Consider the following 15,425-nt stretch of genomic DNA (forward strand, 5'->3'; position numbering starts at 1 on the left):
CTCATGAGTGCGAAGAGCTTCGTATTCTGGTAAAGACTTCAAGTATTCCAGACCACCAGTAAGCTGAAGCTGTAAAAAAAAAAAAAAAATCCAAAAGCAGGAAAGTCCTAACTTTTTGAAAGAAAACTTTGAATCTGGAGTACAAGTGTGTTCTAGGTCAAAAAAAAAAAATTCATTAGTGAAAGCATCTCTTACCTCCAGGGTTACCAAGGTGAACACTAGGTCAGTTTATAGAGGAAGCCTCAGGCTACTAACTTAAAAAGCAGGTAAGCCTACACGTTTTTTTTGCCAAGAGCTCCCGGGACAGTGGTCTTCTAAATCTAGTGTGTGTAAGGATATTGTATATCCATAGAAAATGCAGAGTCGTCTGTCCCACACCAGAAGATTCTGATCTAATATGTCCCTACACTGACACTACCACACCCCATTTTGGGGAGGTGACCAGGTGTATGATGCCTTTAGGTATTTAGCTTAGAAAAGGGAAAGGATGCAATTAAAATGTTTAAAAAAATTATAAGGGAAATTAATAAGGTATACGCAAGCTTATTTACCCTACTCCTTAAGAATAGAATAAGAGTCTTTCTTTTGAACAGTTGTCAGTAATAATGGATAAACATGTTTGTGTATGTGCATACAGATACATATGTATGCACAACCTACAGACACACAGATTTATTAATCTTATTTAACCCTTCTGCTAAACTGAGATGTTAGTATTACTCTCATTTTTTAGATGTCAGTGGTAAAACTGAAACAATTTGCCCAGGATTACACAGTGGTCCACATCCAAATTCTAACTCAGGGACGTGTGGTTACAAATCCTGTCCTCAACAACATCCCTCAGGCAGGGCTATTACCAACATGGCAGAGGGCAGATATTATAGGACTTCTTATGCACAGACAATGTGCTGGCCGGAAAAAGGGACAGACTTATAAAATGTTTAAATGTCTTGATGAATAACAGATGCTAAAAGAAGCCAGGGTCATAAGGGTAATATCAGGGAGAGCATGTATCCCAGGGATGCTGTTGGAGCCAGGTCACCACCTGGGAAGATAATGGGTCCATTTCATTTTTTTTTAATAATTTTTTATTCTGTTATGTTAGTCACCATACAGTATATCCTTAGTTTCTAATGTAGTGTCCCATGATTCATTATTTGTGTATAACACCCAGTGCACCATGCAATATGTGCCCTCCTTAATACCCATCACCGGCCTATCCCAACCCTGCCCCCCTTCTGAAGCCCTCAGTTTATTTCCCAGAGTCCACAATCTCTCATGGTTCATTCCCCCTTCTGTTTACCCCCCCTTCATTCTTCCCTTCCGTCTCCTACGGGTCCATTTCAAAATGAAAAGTGGGGCTCTGTAATGCACATTAAATTTGGTAACTTGTGGATATTTTTCTTCCCACCATGTTTTATTTTGCATCTAGCCATAAGATTGATACCTATAAGCTTATAAGTAACATTTCATCAACCATTTTAACCTAATGTAAACATTTTACTCTTAGGGACGCCTGGGTGGCTCAGTCGGTTAAGCGTCTACCTTCGGCTCAGGTCATGATGTCAGGGTCCTGGGATCGAGTCCTGCATGGGGCTCCTCGCTTAGCCGGGAGCCTGCTTCTCCCTCTGCCTGCCTCTCCCCTCTCTATCTCTCTCTCGCTGACTAATAAATGAATCAAATTTTAAAAAGAAGCTTACTATTAAAATCTCAGTTGTAAAAAAATATATATATTTTGAAAAGAAAACAATTAGAATTTGATCAATTTTATTGACAGATTTTAACAATAAAGTGATAAATCCAGAGGCGAGAATAAATACAGGTACTTTGATTATAAATATAAAAACTGATTATAAAAGAGATTTTAATTTAAAATGAGATAATTTTGGAACAATGTTGTGATAAATGTTAAGTATGATTTTTTTTTAAGTCACTGCAACCTTTTAGACGTACTTAACGTTCTGTAAGTATCTCATCTATTGAGGGTGTGTCCAGGAAAAATTTGGACTTAGGCATATTATAAGATGATAACCTGAAACAAATTTGCAGTGCCTATGATCTGTATTTCTCTGCAAAGCTTTTCAAAACGTAGTCTCTTTTAGCATAATAATATCAGAAAAACATTTTTGGTGGGCATGTATTTTAATTGAGCAATTAATAAAAAGAACTTTGGCTTTAGAGAGAGAGCAACAGTGAGTGGGCAAACTGGTGGAGAGGGGCAGAGGGAGAGAGAGAGTCTTAAGCTGGGTCCATGCTCAGCGTGGAGCCCAACACGGGGCTTGATCTCCTGACCCTGAGATCGTGACCTGAGATGAAATCAAGAGTTGGATGCTTAATTGACTGAGCCACCCAGGTCCCCCAAGAGAATTTTGGGCTACTTTAAGAAAATTCTAGCCCCCAAACAGAAATGACAACAAATGTGTTTTTAGTGAAAAGTGGTGATTTTGTTAAAAGAAGTTTAAAGCATGTAACTTCGGCAGTGGTTATGTGTTCCTCAGGACAGAAGGCTAATTGTAGTCCAACATTAGTGGTGGCATCTTCTTCCAGATGGGAGACGACTAACTTTCTCATTAATTTTAGCCAGTGCTGCTTCTGTATAAACCTTGAACGTCTTGCTTCTGTAGCTTTCGTTGAGCAAAGAAATTTCAGAGTTTAGAGATATCAAAAAACTTGATTATGTCAGCGCTAATATTTTTTTTTAAAGATTTTATTTATTTATTCAACAGAGATAGAGACAGCCAGTGAGAGAGGGAACACAGCAGGGGGAGTGGGAGAGGAAGAAGCAGGCTCATAGTGGAGGAGCCTGATGTGGGGCTCAATCCCAGAACGCCGGGATCACGCCCTGAGCTGAAGGCAGACGCTCAACCGCTGTGCCACCCAGGCACTCCAGCGCTAATATTTTTGTCTTTATAGTAACAGAATGTCGTCTTCTCCTTCAGAAAAATTCCCTATTGATGTAAGACTTTCATTAAATCTAATTTATAGCTTTTCATAGTATATTCTTCAAAGAAGACTTAAAAACACCTTTAGTTTTGTTTGCAACTAGTTCACACAATGATTACTTTATGAGCCTGACTCTTGACATGCATTTACATGAAGCCATTGATGTCAGCAAGAAAACTAATAAAACACAGCCCATATTTTGTTTTGTGTTATTTTAATCAATACTCCCTCTGCTGGTTTAATGGGAAGAGAGCCCCAAGGACAGCTCATATTACCAGATATTTATAGAATGCTTTTTGTTATTAGAATAGACGTTAAAAAAGAAAGGAGTCACGGCTCCTGTTAATTTATTAGCTTTATTTGTATAGCTATTCTGTTTTAGCTCACACTATAAATCTAAGCAGGAAAAATGGGTACCCTGAGGCATTTCCTTTCTTTTTACTAGGATAATTTCGTAGAAACATGATGTTTCAGTGGTAGCTTTTATTTTGCCATCCTTTCATTCTGAATTGTTTTATTGTTTTCTCTAAAAATTCAAAATGTCCTCTCCTGTAAGCCCAACAGCTGAACGCAGACTGCAGTCTGTCATTAAAGGTGAGGTAGATTTTTACCCATCTTGTTCTGTTCTTGTTCTCTGCAGGCACTCCATCTGCACGGTATACATTGAAGTGCTTCCTCCAAATAATCAAAGCCCTCCCCGCTTCCCACAGTTGATGTACAGCCTTGAAATCAGTGAAGCCATGAGGATTGGTGCTGTTTTATTAAATCTACAGGTATGCTTCTTGGTATATACATAAAGCTCTATGGAGACAACCTTGAAGGCTGATGGGTCTGTATTTGTGTGTGTGTGGGGGGAGATTCACATGTCTGCTTGCACTCTGGTATAGGAAAATTCCATCTGGAAAGGAAAATGGGGGTAATATGGTTGGAGAGTTTCCTCGGCTAATCTATTCTATTGATTGCCACAACTGAAGGACTAACGTTAGCTGGTAGGGATTAGCTGCAATCCTTACAAGAAAGAATGAAGGGATTGGAAACATGCGCTTGAATCTTTTGTACTTTGCACCCAAAGAGTCTGCAGCTGACTATTATGTTCTGCCTCAAATTCCTTTGCCTAGCAGGATTTAGTTTTGCTGCAGTGTGGTATAGAGAAAATAGCTTGGGTTCACAGACTGACGGTAGGCATTCTAATTCTGAGGCAGACAACTTCATTCTGTGGCCATGAGCAAATCTCGTAGTTGCTGGGCCTCGTTTATTCATTTAGGTGAAGGGAGGAGTTTTCGCTGATATTTCCATTTGCAGATCCAGATTCATGGGCATATGAGTTACTTGCTGGATGATTGCTTGGTTTTCCCTGTTTATACATTGGTGACTGAAGCACATTTGGCCAAAAATGGTTGTATCTTTAACTGAACCTACAAGTTGGGCTTCATGTGGTGTTGATCACTGTCCCTCACTCTAAGAATCATCACACGACACATCACTTTACCTGTGGATGCTGAGAGGACAGGGGACTGAACTTCTTCTGGTGGTGTTACACGGGAACAGCTGAGCTCGCTAACAAGAGTTCAGGAAGCTGGCCTTGAAGGGTAGGACAGATAGATGTGCATGTGACACTTCAGGAAAATCCCAGCATCAATCTTTACCACCAAGAAGGTGACACAAGGCCTAGTTACATCTTGCCCACCTCCTGTTTGAATGCAGACATGCTGTCACCCAAAACCTGATGAGGTAAAAGCGGTGATTATAACAAATGTTTGAGCTGGAAAGGATGTGAAAGTAATGAGACACATCAGCCTCATGGTCCAGACGTGGAAAGTGAACCCCGTGGAAAGTAACTGGGGCTTAGATCAGTTGATTGAATTTTCATCATTTCTAAAACAAGGTTCATTCCCTTAGATCCCTTTAGTACCTGAGGCTGCCGGAACTTTGGCAATACCAGATAATTCTCTGTGCCTGTGCTCTAATATCTATTTGGTTACTTTTCCCCAGGTAACTACAGAGACTTTGCTTCTGTGGTTCATTCACTATTAAAACATGTGGTAAATAAAATTATGTGAAGGTAGACATCTTAGCAACAAGGAAATTTGGAGTATTTTCATGGACAAAATAAAAGAACCCCATAGTCTCTGAAAACCAAATATGAAGACAAGTGCAATTAATGGAATAATGAAAATCTCATGCACACACACACACACACACACGGATTTGTTTGTGTAAATGAGAAGAAAAAGAAAATAAATCCTAGATTTATGAGATTCAGGCTAAGAAACTTTACATGTTTTACGTTTAAATATTCCTTCAGAATGTGCCTTTATGCTATTTAACTTTCTATGAGGTAACATATTCTTACTTATAATATGGCCCTAGGTCTCATTTCAATAAATCCCAGAAAGGTCCATGAACCATATTATGGGAGAATAACTCTACCTGTGAGTTGAAGATGAAAAGGAATTGGTCTTTTTCACATCTCAAATTTCTCTACCGCAAAAACTGAGCAAATACGTGAAATGACATTTCTAGTCACCCTTTCTGCTTCTGGTAGGAGAAAAAGAAAGGGTGCCAATTGCAGTGGCAGTCTCTATGGGAAAGAATGAGGTGTCATCATCAAGGCTTTTTCATAAGCCACCAGCCATTCCCTTTTGCTCTTGATCAACTGAGATTGAATTTAAACTAGTGACCTAAAAGCTGAAAAGCTTCTACCAAATTACTCTCCCGGAGACTTCTAATAACAGAACACATCAGTGGTTCCTCTGGCTCCGTCCTCCTCTCTTTCACATGCTGCACAGCCCACTGCTGACTCACTGGTCAATTTAGAAAGACAGGATTTTTGGAGAAATATATTTTCAAAGGTAACAGCAGCCTGGTTTCAGAATGATCTGTTTTGACTGAGATCAAAGTTGTTTCTTCTCAGAAAACAATCCTTATTTCTCCTCTTCCCCTTCCCCTTCTAAGTATTTTCCTTTCATTCTGTCTCAGAACTGCTGGGGAGGCTGTGATTTTCCTCAGCTTATTAAGGCTGTCCTGACTGGCTCCTGCATCCATGGCATTCAGTAGAGGAGAAGGTGAGCCAGAGCTCTGCTTTTCCAAACTTCCTGTGCTGAGCAGGGTTGGCATTAGGTGGCATTTTTTTCTTCCAGAGTTGGTCAGATCTTTCTCCAAAGCATGATTGTGTATCACCCCCACTTGCCAGTGAAACCTACTAGAGGTGTGTGCCCCAGCTTTGCACTGGGATCATGGGATCATAGGAGCCCCTGTGCACAGCTGTCCCCACTGTCCCATCATGTCCATCGGTAGTCTGAAATCAGCCATGGTGGTCACATTTATGCTACAGAAATTAACAGGTGCAACAAATCAGTACCTTTCACTCCCTGCACATCTAGTTGTTAATCTTGACCACTTGATGTGGAGCCGGTTTCTTCAAGGACTTCAGCAACTAGGATGTGTTAACTTCATCAACCTCGTCCATCTTTGTCCCTCTGAGATTTTGAAATCCCCTCATACCATCACCATTACCCTGGTGCTTATATAAAAATAATAATAGGTAACACGCATGTGGCACTAAATGGAACACCTGCCTTTACAGATAGCTAGGATATAGTCTGTACACACTCACTCAAAATTTCAACAATTTGTGACTGAGAAGGGTTATATCTCATTCCTACTGTATATCCACCATGAATTAGTTCCACCTCCATCCTCCATCATTCACCCCATGTCAGAATGAAGGGGCAGCTTCTATGCAGAGCAGTGTTGTTCTTCTGACAGAGTAAAAAGACAGGCACAATAAGCCACAATTTGGATCTTAATGCTTCTCCTGGAAGTGACACTTAACCCTACTGCCCGTGGTTTATCCACTAAACCCGGGCACAGGCTGCTGCTGAGCTCCTCACCTCAGGGATGTGTGATCCTCATGTGGGAGACATGCACTAACTGCGTGGCTACTCTTATGTCAAGAGCTGTGGGTTCTTTGGCTTGTCACTTGCCTTCTACGTTATTGCAGTCAACCATTTTGCTAAGCGAGTTTTTACTGCCAACCCTAATTCCCATGATGATAGCTTCCAGTAACAATTTCCTCACCAGCTTCCAATCTGTTGAAAACACGCTATTTATTTTCTGGGTGTTTATTAGGTGCACTCCGCCTTTAACTGTCAAGTTGAGATCAGTTAGGATCGCTAGGTTTGTGTTGCCGAATTCCAGTCAGTGCCATACTGTATTCAGTCTTCAGTCCACAACCCGGCTGATGAAGTGGCCTCTGTCTAGAACAAGGGATCTCCTGAGGGCAATGTTTGCCGTAGGAAACACAGCAGAACAAAACAAAACCCAGTTCTTCATTGTTACCTACAAGTGAGGCATGGAATAACTACCATATTTCTCCCCCATCGGCCAAAGCAGTTCATATGACTACTCCTGAATTAATAGGTCAAGAATGTATAATCTTGGGGCGCCTGAGTGGCACAGCGGTTAAGCGTCTGCCTTTGGCTCAGGGCGTGATCCCAGCGTCATGGGATCGAGCCCCACATCAGGCTCTTCCGCTATGAGCCTGCTTCTTCCTCTCCCAGTCCTCCTGCTTGTGTTCCCTCTCTCGCTGGCTGTCTCTGTCAAATAAATAAAATCTTAAAAAAAAAAAAAAAAAGAATGTATAATCTTCATGTAGGCAAATGGCTCTACAGGTTACAATGCAACGCTGATGTCAGTGGAACAGGGATGTCTTACTTTCCCTAGAAAGGGACTGCCAATTTTTTCAAAATATTGACTTTGAACATTAAAATCTATAAATATATATGCAGTCTATTAACTTTCATATAAATAAAATAAGTAAACAAAAACTTCAGCACCCACATCTTTCCCCATTTGATTCTTATAAAAAGCCAAAGCAATTGGAGCTATTACCATTGTAATTTTACAAATGGGGAAACTGATCCACACACATGCACACAAAAATAGATGATTCTTTTCCCAAGCTCAATGTGCTCAGAAGTTGTAAACAAGGGACAGAAAACCTAAGTAGTCTGGTTAAACATTTATGCTTACTCGTACCACCCGCATGCCTATACTATTCCCATGGGCTTGACGTCTCTCTGCAAACCCTCCATTTTCTGTGGCTTACCCTGCTCCAGCTGTGGAGGGTGGAGAGGTACTGCTCCCTCACTGAGGCCACTCTCTAGTGTGGCTGCCACCCATTGTTCAACATTCAAAAGTCTCCAGCTGTTAATCACCCTCCCTGTCCCCCACTGCAGAATGCTTCCTATTTCACTTTCTAGACCAAGAGAAAATGTGTTTTCCCTTTACAAACAACTTACTGATAAACAATCTTTTTAGGACTAGCTGATTCATTCATTATCACATAGTCCATTCTTTTTTTTTTTTTTAAGATTTATTTATTTACCTTAGAGAGAGAGAGAGAGAAAGAAGGAGTGCACACATGCATGGTTGACAGTGGGTTGAGGGACAGAGGGAGAGAATCTTCAAGCAGACTCTCTGTTGAGCATGGAGCCCAGTATAGGGTTCTATCCCGCGACCCTGAGATCATGACCTGAGTCAAAACCAAGAGTTGGTGACTGAACCGACTGAGCCATTCAGGGGTCCCACATAGTTTTCTTAAAGACAAAAGGTTAAAAGTTAGTTGCCACAATACCAAATCCTGCATCACATCCATTGTTTCAAATAACAAATAAAGACATCAGTTTAAACAAATTGGTTGATTCAGTAGAATTTGATAAATCAGAGTGTTTAACAAGTTCTCTTAATTCAAATTATCTCTACCATAATACCTCTCAGTTATTTATTAACTTTTATTTTTAATTTTTCACTGACAAGTTGTGATGCATTGTTGGAGGTCAGCTACCTTAACCTGCTAAAATACAGTTCTGTGTCCTCGGCTTCTGTGTAATGCATTGGGTCACCACCCTGACCTAATACGTAAGTGGGTATTATCTTTATTCTCCGGCAGATGAGGAAGCAGAAACTCAGACACAGCAGGGTTTGGGAGCCAGAGTAGTTTTTTGGGTTTGTTTCTGTTTTCATTTTCTTCCCTTTGACTCCTCAATCAGGACTATACTATATCATATTATTTTAGTAAAAGCTATAGAAAAACTATGAAATTTTAGACTATACTATATCATATTATTTTAGTAAAAGCTATAGAAAAACTATGAAATTTTCTTTTTTCCTTATGGGGCGGTGGGTGTCTTTTATATTACATAAGTTTTGTGTTTTCCAAAGGCTAATTTTATGATGTTTATGAGGATAAAATATATGACAGGTTGAAGGGAAGATCTGATTTATTTCAATAGTCTCAGGAAGAAGCAATTAAAGGAAATATTGGCTATTTTCCTCTCTCACATAGAGGTTATAGATAGAATATGGATTATAACCTGGGTAAAGCACAGTTAAGTAAAAAATATTAAATTCTCAGATCCTACCTCAAAAAATTCCTGGTCCTTAGTAGAATACTCTCCAGGAATCCTGGTAGGAGAGACACCATATGGCTTTGGAAATCTTTACCATAGAAATAGTGAGGGTGCCTTTTTTGGTGCTCTAGTGGTTGCTGGTCCAGTGTTTCTCTTAGTTCAAGACTGAGAGAAGAAAATATGAGAGGAAGAAGGGGAGACTGGCATCCAGAGCTTTAACTGAACAGCTGCTGGGACTTGAGTCCATGCAAGGGCCCTGGGCTGAGGACAGTGTAAGAGGTGGGCAGTTGGCAGGAGGACTTGCGATGCCCACATTGTAGGTAAGAGGATCCTGCCCAGGGCCATAGAGCTCAGAGTGGGGGCTCCTAGGTGTAGATAAAAGTGAAAGGAACTGTAGCACGTAGAAAAGAGAGACATGAGTGCAAAGATGTACAACAAAGGGCCACCAATGGAGCATTAGGCACGAGATACATCAGCATGTCCCAGGCACCACCAATCCCTAGGATGGCTGCTTGGGATCCAGCCCGTTACAGTGGAGGCTGCTGGTGCCAGTTGCTCCCACATTTATCCTCATGCAACCTCCTTTAAGTCCCTTTAAGAAACGTGTTTTTTCCTCTGTAACCTCTCTATCCCAGCGTCAGAGGGGAAATGAGAGGAAGAAAGATGAATATGAGTGAGAAAATCACATATGCTCGAAGACTCTAGAAAGGAAATTGGTTTTAAAATAAAAAGGAAGGTGTCATATTAGGAAGAGTTAGGGAGTTTTACTAAACGGCAGTTTAGTAAAAGACAGTAGACTTTTAGAACGAGACACGGCTGAAGGAGTCAGCTCTATGACAGAAGGAGGGGTGAGGGACATGGCAGGTTGAGAGCAGCCTGTAAGAAATGAAGCCATTTCATTTCTTCTCCAGGAGATTGCTTATTCACACTGGGCACAGGATAATGCAGAGCTGAACTTTTGTACTCACAGCAAAAGCCCACAGGAAGGAAAAATTTCACAGATTGAGTGGAGGTGCAGTTCTGTAGCATTTGGCATTTAAATCAAGCCTTTCTGGCCCTGCCTCTTCTTCATTCCTACACTTCCCTGCTTGTCGCCTTGAGCAAAGCGGAAAAGGGTATGATTCTCTAGGCTTTGACTTTGTTTGTAACACAGCTCGTCCATGATGGAGCACTTAGTTTCTTGCATACCTCTATAAACAGTGTCTAGCCATCAGCTGAGAGTTTATGCCTGACTGTAAAGAACAAATCGTAGTCATAAACAAGTTGTGAATTAAATGATCCATCCATCTGTTGCTGATGAGGTCATCCCAAAGGAAAGTTCAAGTATATTTTACAAAATGGTTAAGGAACACACACGTGGGAATAGAGTAAAAGTTATTACCCTTCTTCCACAAGCTAAGTTCCTTGAGGAGTAAATATTTGGGACCAGGGAGAAACAAGTGCTGGCAATTGTTCCTTGATTTAAAATGTCTTTGCCCTTGCTGTCAGTTTTTGCTGTCACACCTCTATTTCTGAAAATGAGTGGTATTGGAAACAATTTACTTGAAGTAATGCCAGTGTTGATTTTTTTAAAAAATGCATAACGGCATAGCTTGACAAACTCTAGCCTGTGTGCAAAGTGACCTGTTTGTCTGCCTGGTAAATGGAGAATGGTTTTTACATTTGTAAAGGTTTCTTGATAAAATGTAAGCCAATAAAATGAAATGACAACAAAAATAAACAAAGAATAATAAGCAGACACCATGCTATAGCCCACAAAGCCTAAAATTTTTACTGTTTACAGAAGAAAAAAAAAAATTGCTGGCCTCTGCATGTACTGTGAGTAGTCTTTCAAACACAGACCAAAAAACCAAAACCAGAAACAACACTCACACACATAACAGTGCCCATCCATTATATTGAAATGGAGTGTAAAGGTGCCGCTAAAATAGGTAAGATATGGTACATGTCTTTATAGTCCTAAAACCTAGCATTGGTTTCATATAGTAAGTTGAATTGAGTATATTAAATTTAATTATTTATACTGTTTCAGAATAATCTTTTATCTGAGCTGGGTCTCAGGTGAGCTAGCTGAAAACAGAAGCAACGTTAGTTACCAAGGTATCCTGTGTGTTTATAAATATTCAGGTTAATATTTGTGTGTCAAATAAATACTAGATTAATAAAATAATGGAGACCAACGTACCCTTTAGTGTAGAACAGAAAGCAGAATTTTAAAAGCTTGGGAAAGAGAGGGAGATTATTGTCTTTGGGTTAGGGAAGCCCAGATGAAATGGATAGCATGTAAATTGCATAGCTCAGTGCCAGAAATAGAAAAAAGAAAGTACTTCGCTAATGGTAATTATGTTTATTCCTATTCATTTCCATTCTTGTTTTTCTGTTAACTCCCACTAAGATTTGGGGTTTTAAAAGTGAGCAAGAAGTTACCAGGCGTTTGGAAGCGTGAGTAGGAAAGTGGACTGTTGAAGAATACGGGGGATTGGATGCATTGCAAAGAATACATTCACCAGCTTTATGCTTCTACTAGTTCTTCCATTGAGAAGAAATGGTTCTTGCAATTTAGAGTACAGANTTGCCTCTCACTGAGGACTTCTTGCTCACTTTTAAAACCCCAAATCTTAGTGGGAGTTAACAGAAAAACAAGAATGGAAATGAATAGGAATAAACATAATTACCATTAGCGAAGTACTTTCTTTTTTCTATTTCTGGCACTGAGCTATGCAATTTACATGCTATCCATTTCATCTGGGCTTCCCTATCCCAAAGACAATAATCTCCCTCTCTTTCCCAAGCTTTTAAAATTCTGCTTTCTGTTCTACACTAAAGGGTACGTTGGTCTCCATTATTTTATTAATCTAGTATTTATTTGACACACAAATATTAACCTGAATATTTATAAACACACAGGATACCTTGGTAACTAACGTTGCTTCTGTTTTCAGCTAGCTCACCTGAGACCCAGCTCAGATAAAAGATTATTCTGAAACAGTATAAATAATTAAATTTAATATACTCAATTCAACTTACTATATGAAACCAATGCTAGGTTTTAGGACTATAAAGACATGTACCATATCTTACCTATTTTAGCGGCACCTTTACACTCCATTTCAATATAATGGATGGGCACTGTTATGTGTGTGAGTGTTGTTTCTGGTTTTGGTTTTTTGGTCTGTGTTTGAAAGACTACTCACAGTACATGCAGAGGCCAGCAATTTTTTTTTTTCTTCTGTAAACAGTAAAAATTTTAGGCTTTGTGGGCTATAGCATGGTGTCTGCTTATTATTCTTTGTTTATTTTTGTTGTCATTTCATTTTATTGGCTTACATTTTATCAAGAAACCTTTACAAATGTAAAAACCATTCTCCATTTACCAGGCAGACAAACAGGTCACTTTGCCCACAGGCTAGAGTTTTTCAAGCTATGCCGTTATGCATTTTTTAAAAAAATCAACACTGGCATTACTTCAAGTAAATTGTTTCCAATACCACTCATTTTCAGAAATAGAGGTGTGACAGCAAAAACTGACAGCAAGGGGAAAGACATTTTAAATCAAGGAACAATTGCCAGCACTTGTTTCTCCCTGGTCCCAAATATTTACTCCTCAAGGAACTTAGCTTGTGGAAGAAGGGTAATAACTTTTACTCTATTCCCACGTGTGTGTTCCTTAACCATTTTGTAAAATATACTTGAACTTTCCTTTGGGATGACCTCATCAGCAACAGATGGATGGATCATTTAATTCACAACTTGTTTATGACTACGATTTGTTCTTTACAGTCAGGCATAAACTCTCAGCTGATGGCTAGACACTGTTTATAGAGGTATGCAAGAAACTAAGTGCTCCATCATGGACGAGCTGTGTTACAAACAAAGTCAAAGCCTAGAGAATCATACCCTTTTCCGCTTTGCTCAAGGCGACAAGCAGGGAAGTGTAGGAATGAAGAAGAGGCAGGGCCAGAAAGGCTTGATTTAAATGCCAAATGCTACAGAACTGCACCTCCACTCAATCTGTGAAATTTTTCCTTCCTGTGGGCTTTTGCTGTGAGTACAAAAGTTCAGCTCTGCATTATCCTGTGCCCAGTGTGAATAAGCAATCTCCTGGAGAAGAAATGAAATGGCTTCATTTCTTACAGGCTGCTCTCAACCTGCCATGTCCCTCACCCCTCCTTCTGTCATAGAGCTGACTCCTTCAGCCGTGTCTCGTTCTAAAAGTCTACTGTCTTTTACTAAACTGCCGTTTAGTAAAACTCCCTAACTCTTCCTAATATGACACCTTCCTTTTTATTTTAAAACCAATTTCCTTTCTAGAGTCTTCGAGCATATGTGATTTTCTCACTCATATTCATCTTTCTTCCTCTCATTTCCCCTCTGACGCTGGGATAGAGAGGTTACAGAGGAAAAAACACGTTTCTTAAAGGGACTTAAAGGAGGTTGCATGAGGATAAATGTGGGAGCAACTGGCACCAGCAGCCTCCACTGTAACGGGCTGGATCCCAAGCAGCCATCCTAGGGATTGGTGGTGCCTGGGACATGCTGATGTATCTCGTGCCTAATGCTCCATTGGTGGCCCTTTGTTGTACATCTTTGCACTCATGTCTCTCTTTTCTACGTGCTACAGTTCCTTTCACTTTTATCTACACCTAGGAGCCCCCACTCTGAGCTCTATGGCCCTGGGCAGGATCCTCTTACCTACAATGTGGGCATCGCAAGTCCTCCTGCCAACTGCCCACCTCTTACACTGTCCTCAGCCCAGGGCCCTTGCATGGACTCAAGTCCCAGCAGCTGTTCAGTTAAAGCTCTGGATGCCAGTCTCCCCTTCTTCCTCTCATATTTTCTTCTCTCAGTCTTGAACTAAGAGAAACACTGGACCAGCAACCACTAGAGCACCAAAAAAGGCACCCTCACTATTTCTATGGTAAAGATTTCCAAAGCCATATGGTGTCTCTCCTACCAGGATTCCTGGAGAGTATTCTACTAAGGACCAGGAATTTTTTGAGGTAGGATCTGAGAATTTAATATTTTTTACTTAACTGTGCTTTACCCAGGTTATAATCCATATTCTATCTATAACCTCTATGTGAGAGAGGAAAATAGCCAATATTTCCTTTAATTGCTTCTTCCTGAGACTATTGAAATAAATCAGATCTTCCCTTCAACCTGTCATATATTTTATCCTCATAAACATCATAAAATTAGCCTTTGGAAAACACAAAACTTATGTAATATAAAAGACACCCACCGCCCCATAAGGAAAAAAGAAAATTTCATAGTTTTTCTATAGCTTTTACTAAAATAATATGATATAGTATAGTCTAAAATTTCATAGTTTTTCTATAGCTTTTACTAAAATAATATGATATAGTATAGTCCTGATTGAGGAGTCAAAGGGAAGAAAATGAAAACAGAAACAAACCCAAAAAACTACTCTGGCTCCCAAACCCTGCTGTGTCTGAGTTTCTGCTTCCTCATCTGCCGGAGAATAAAGATAATACCCACTTACGTATTAGGTCAGGGTGGTGACCCAATGCATTACACAGAAGCCGAGGACACAGAACTGTATTTTAGCAGGTTAAGGTAGCTGACCTCCAACAATGCATCACAACTTGTCAGTGAAAAATTAAAAATAAAAGTTAATAAATAACTGAGAGGTATTATGGTAGAGATAATTTGAATTAAGAGAACTTGTTAAACACTCTGATTTATCAAATTCTACTGAATCAACCAATTTGTTTAAACTGATGTCTTTATTTGTTATTTGAAACAATGGATGTGATGCAGGATTTGGTATTGTGGCAACTAACTTTTAACCTTTTGTCTTTAAGAAAACTATGTGGGACCCCTGAATGGCTCAGTCGGTTCAGTCACCAACTCTTGGTTTTGACTCAGGTCATGATCTCAGGGTCGCGGGATAGAACCCTATACTGGGCTCCATGCTCAACAGAGAGTCTGCTTGAAGATTCTCTCCCTCTGTCCCTCAACCCACTGTCAACCATGCATGTGTGCACTCCTTCTTTCTCTCTCTCTCTCTCTAAGGTAAATAAATAAATCTTAAAAAAAAAAAAAAAA

General features: G+C 39.9%; 1 protein-coding gene across 1 annotated transcript in view; it reads left to right on the forward strand.

Moving 5' to 3' along the window:
* The window catches only part of PCDH15 (protocadherin related 15), a 1,685,023-nt gene that overhangs the window by 1,368,488 nt on the left and 301,110 nt on the right, over positions 1–15,425 (forward strand). The window contains exon 17 of the mRNA XM_034662367.1: positions 3,584–3,716. Within this exon, the coding sequence (XP_034518258.1) occupies positions 3,584–3,716 (133 nt within the window). The remainder of the gene's footprint in view (positions 1–3,583; positions 3,717–15,425) is intronic.

Source organism: Ailuropoda melanoleuca, chromosome 6 (assembly GCF_002007445.2).
Source record: "Ailuropoda melanoleuca isolate Jingjing chromosome 6, ASM200744v2, whole genome shotgun sequence".
NCBI lineage: Eukaryota > Metazoa > Chordata > Mammalia > Carnivora > Ursidae > Ailuropoda > Ailuropoda melanoleuca.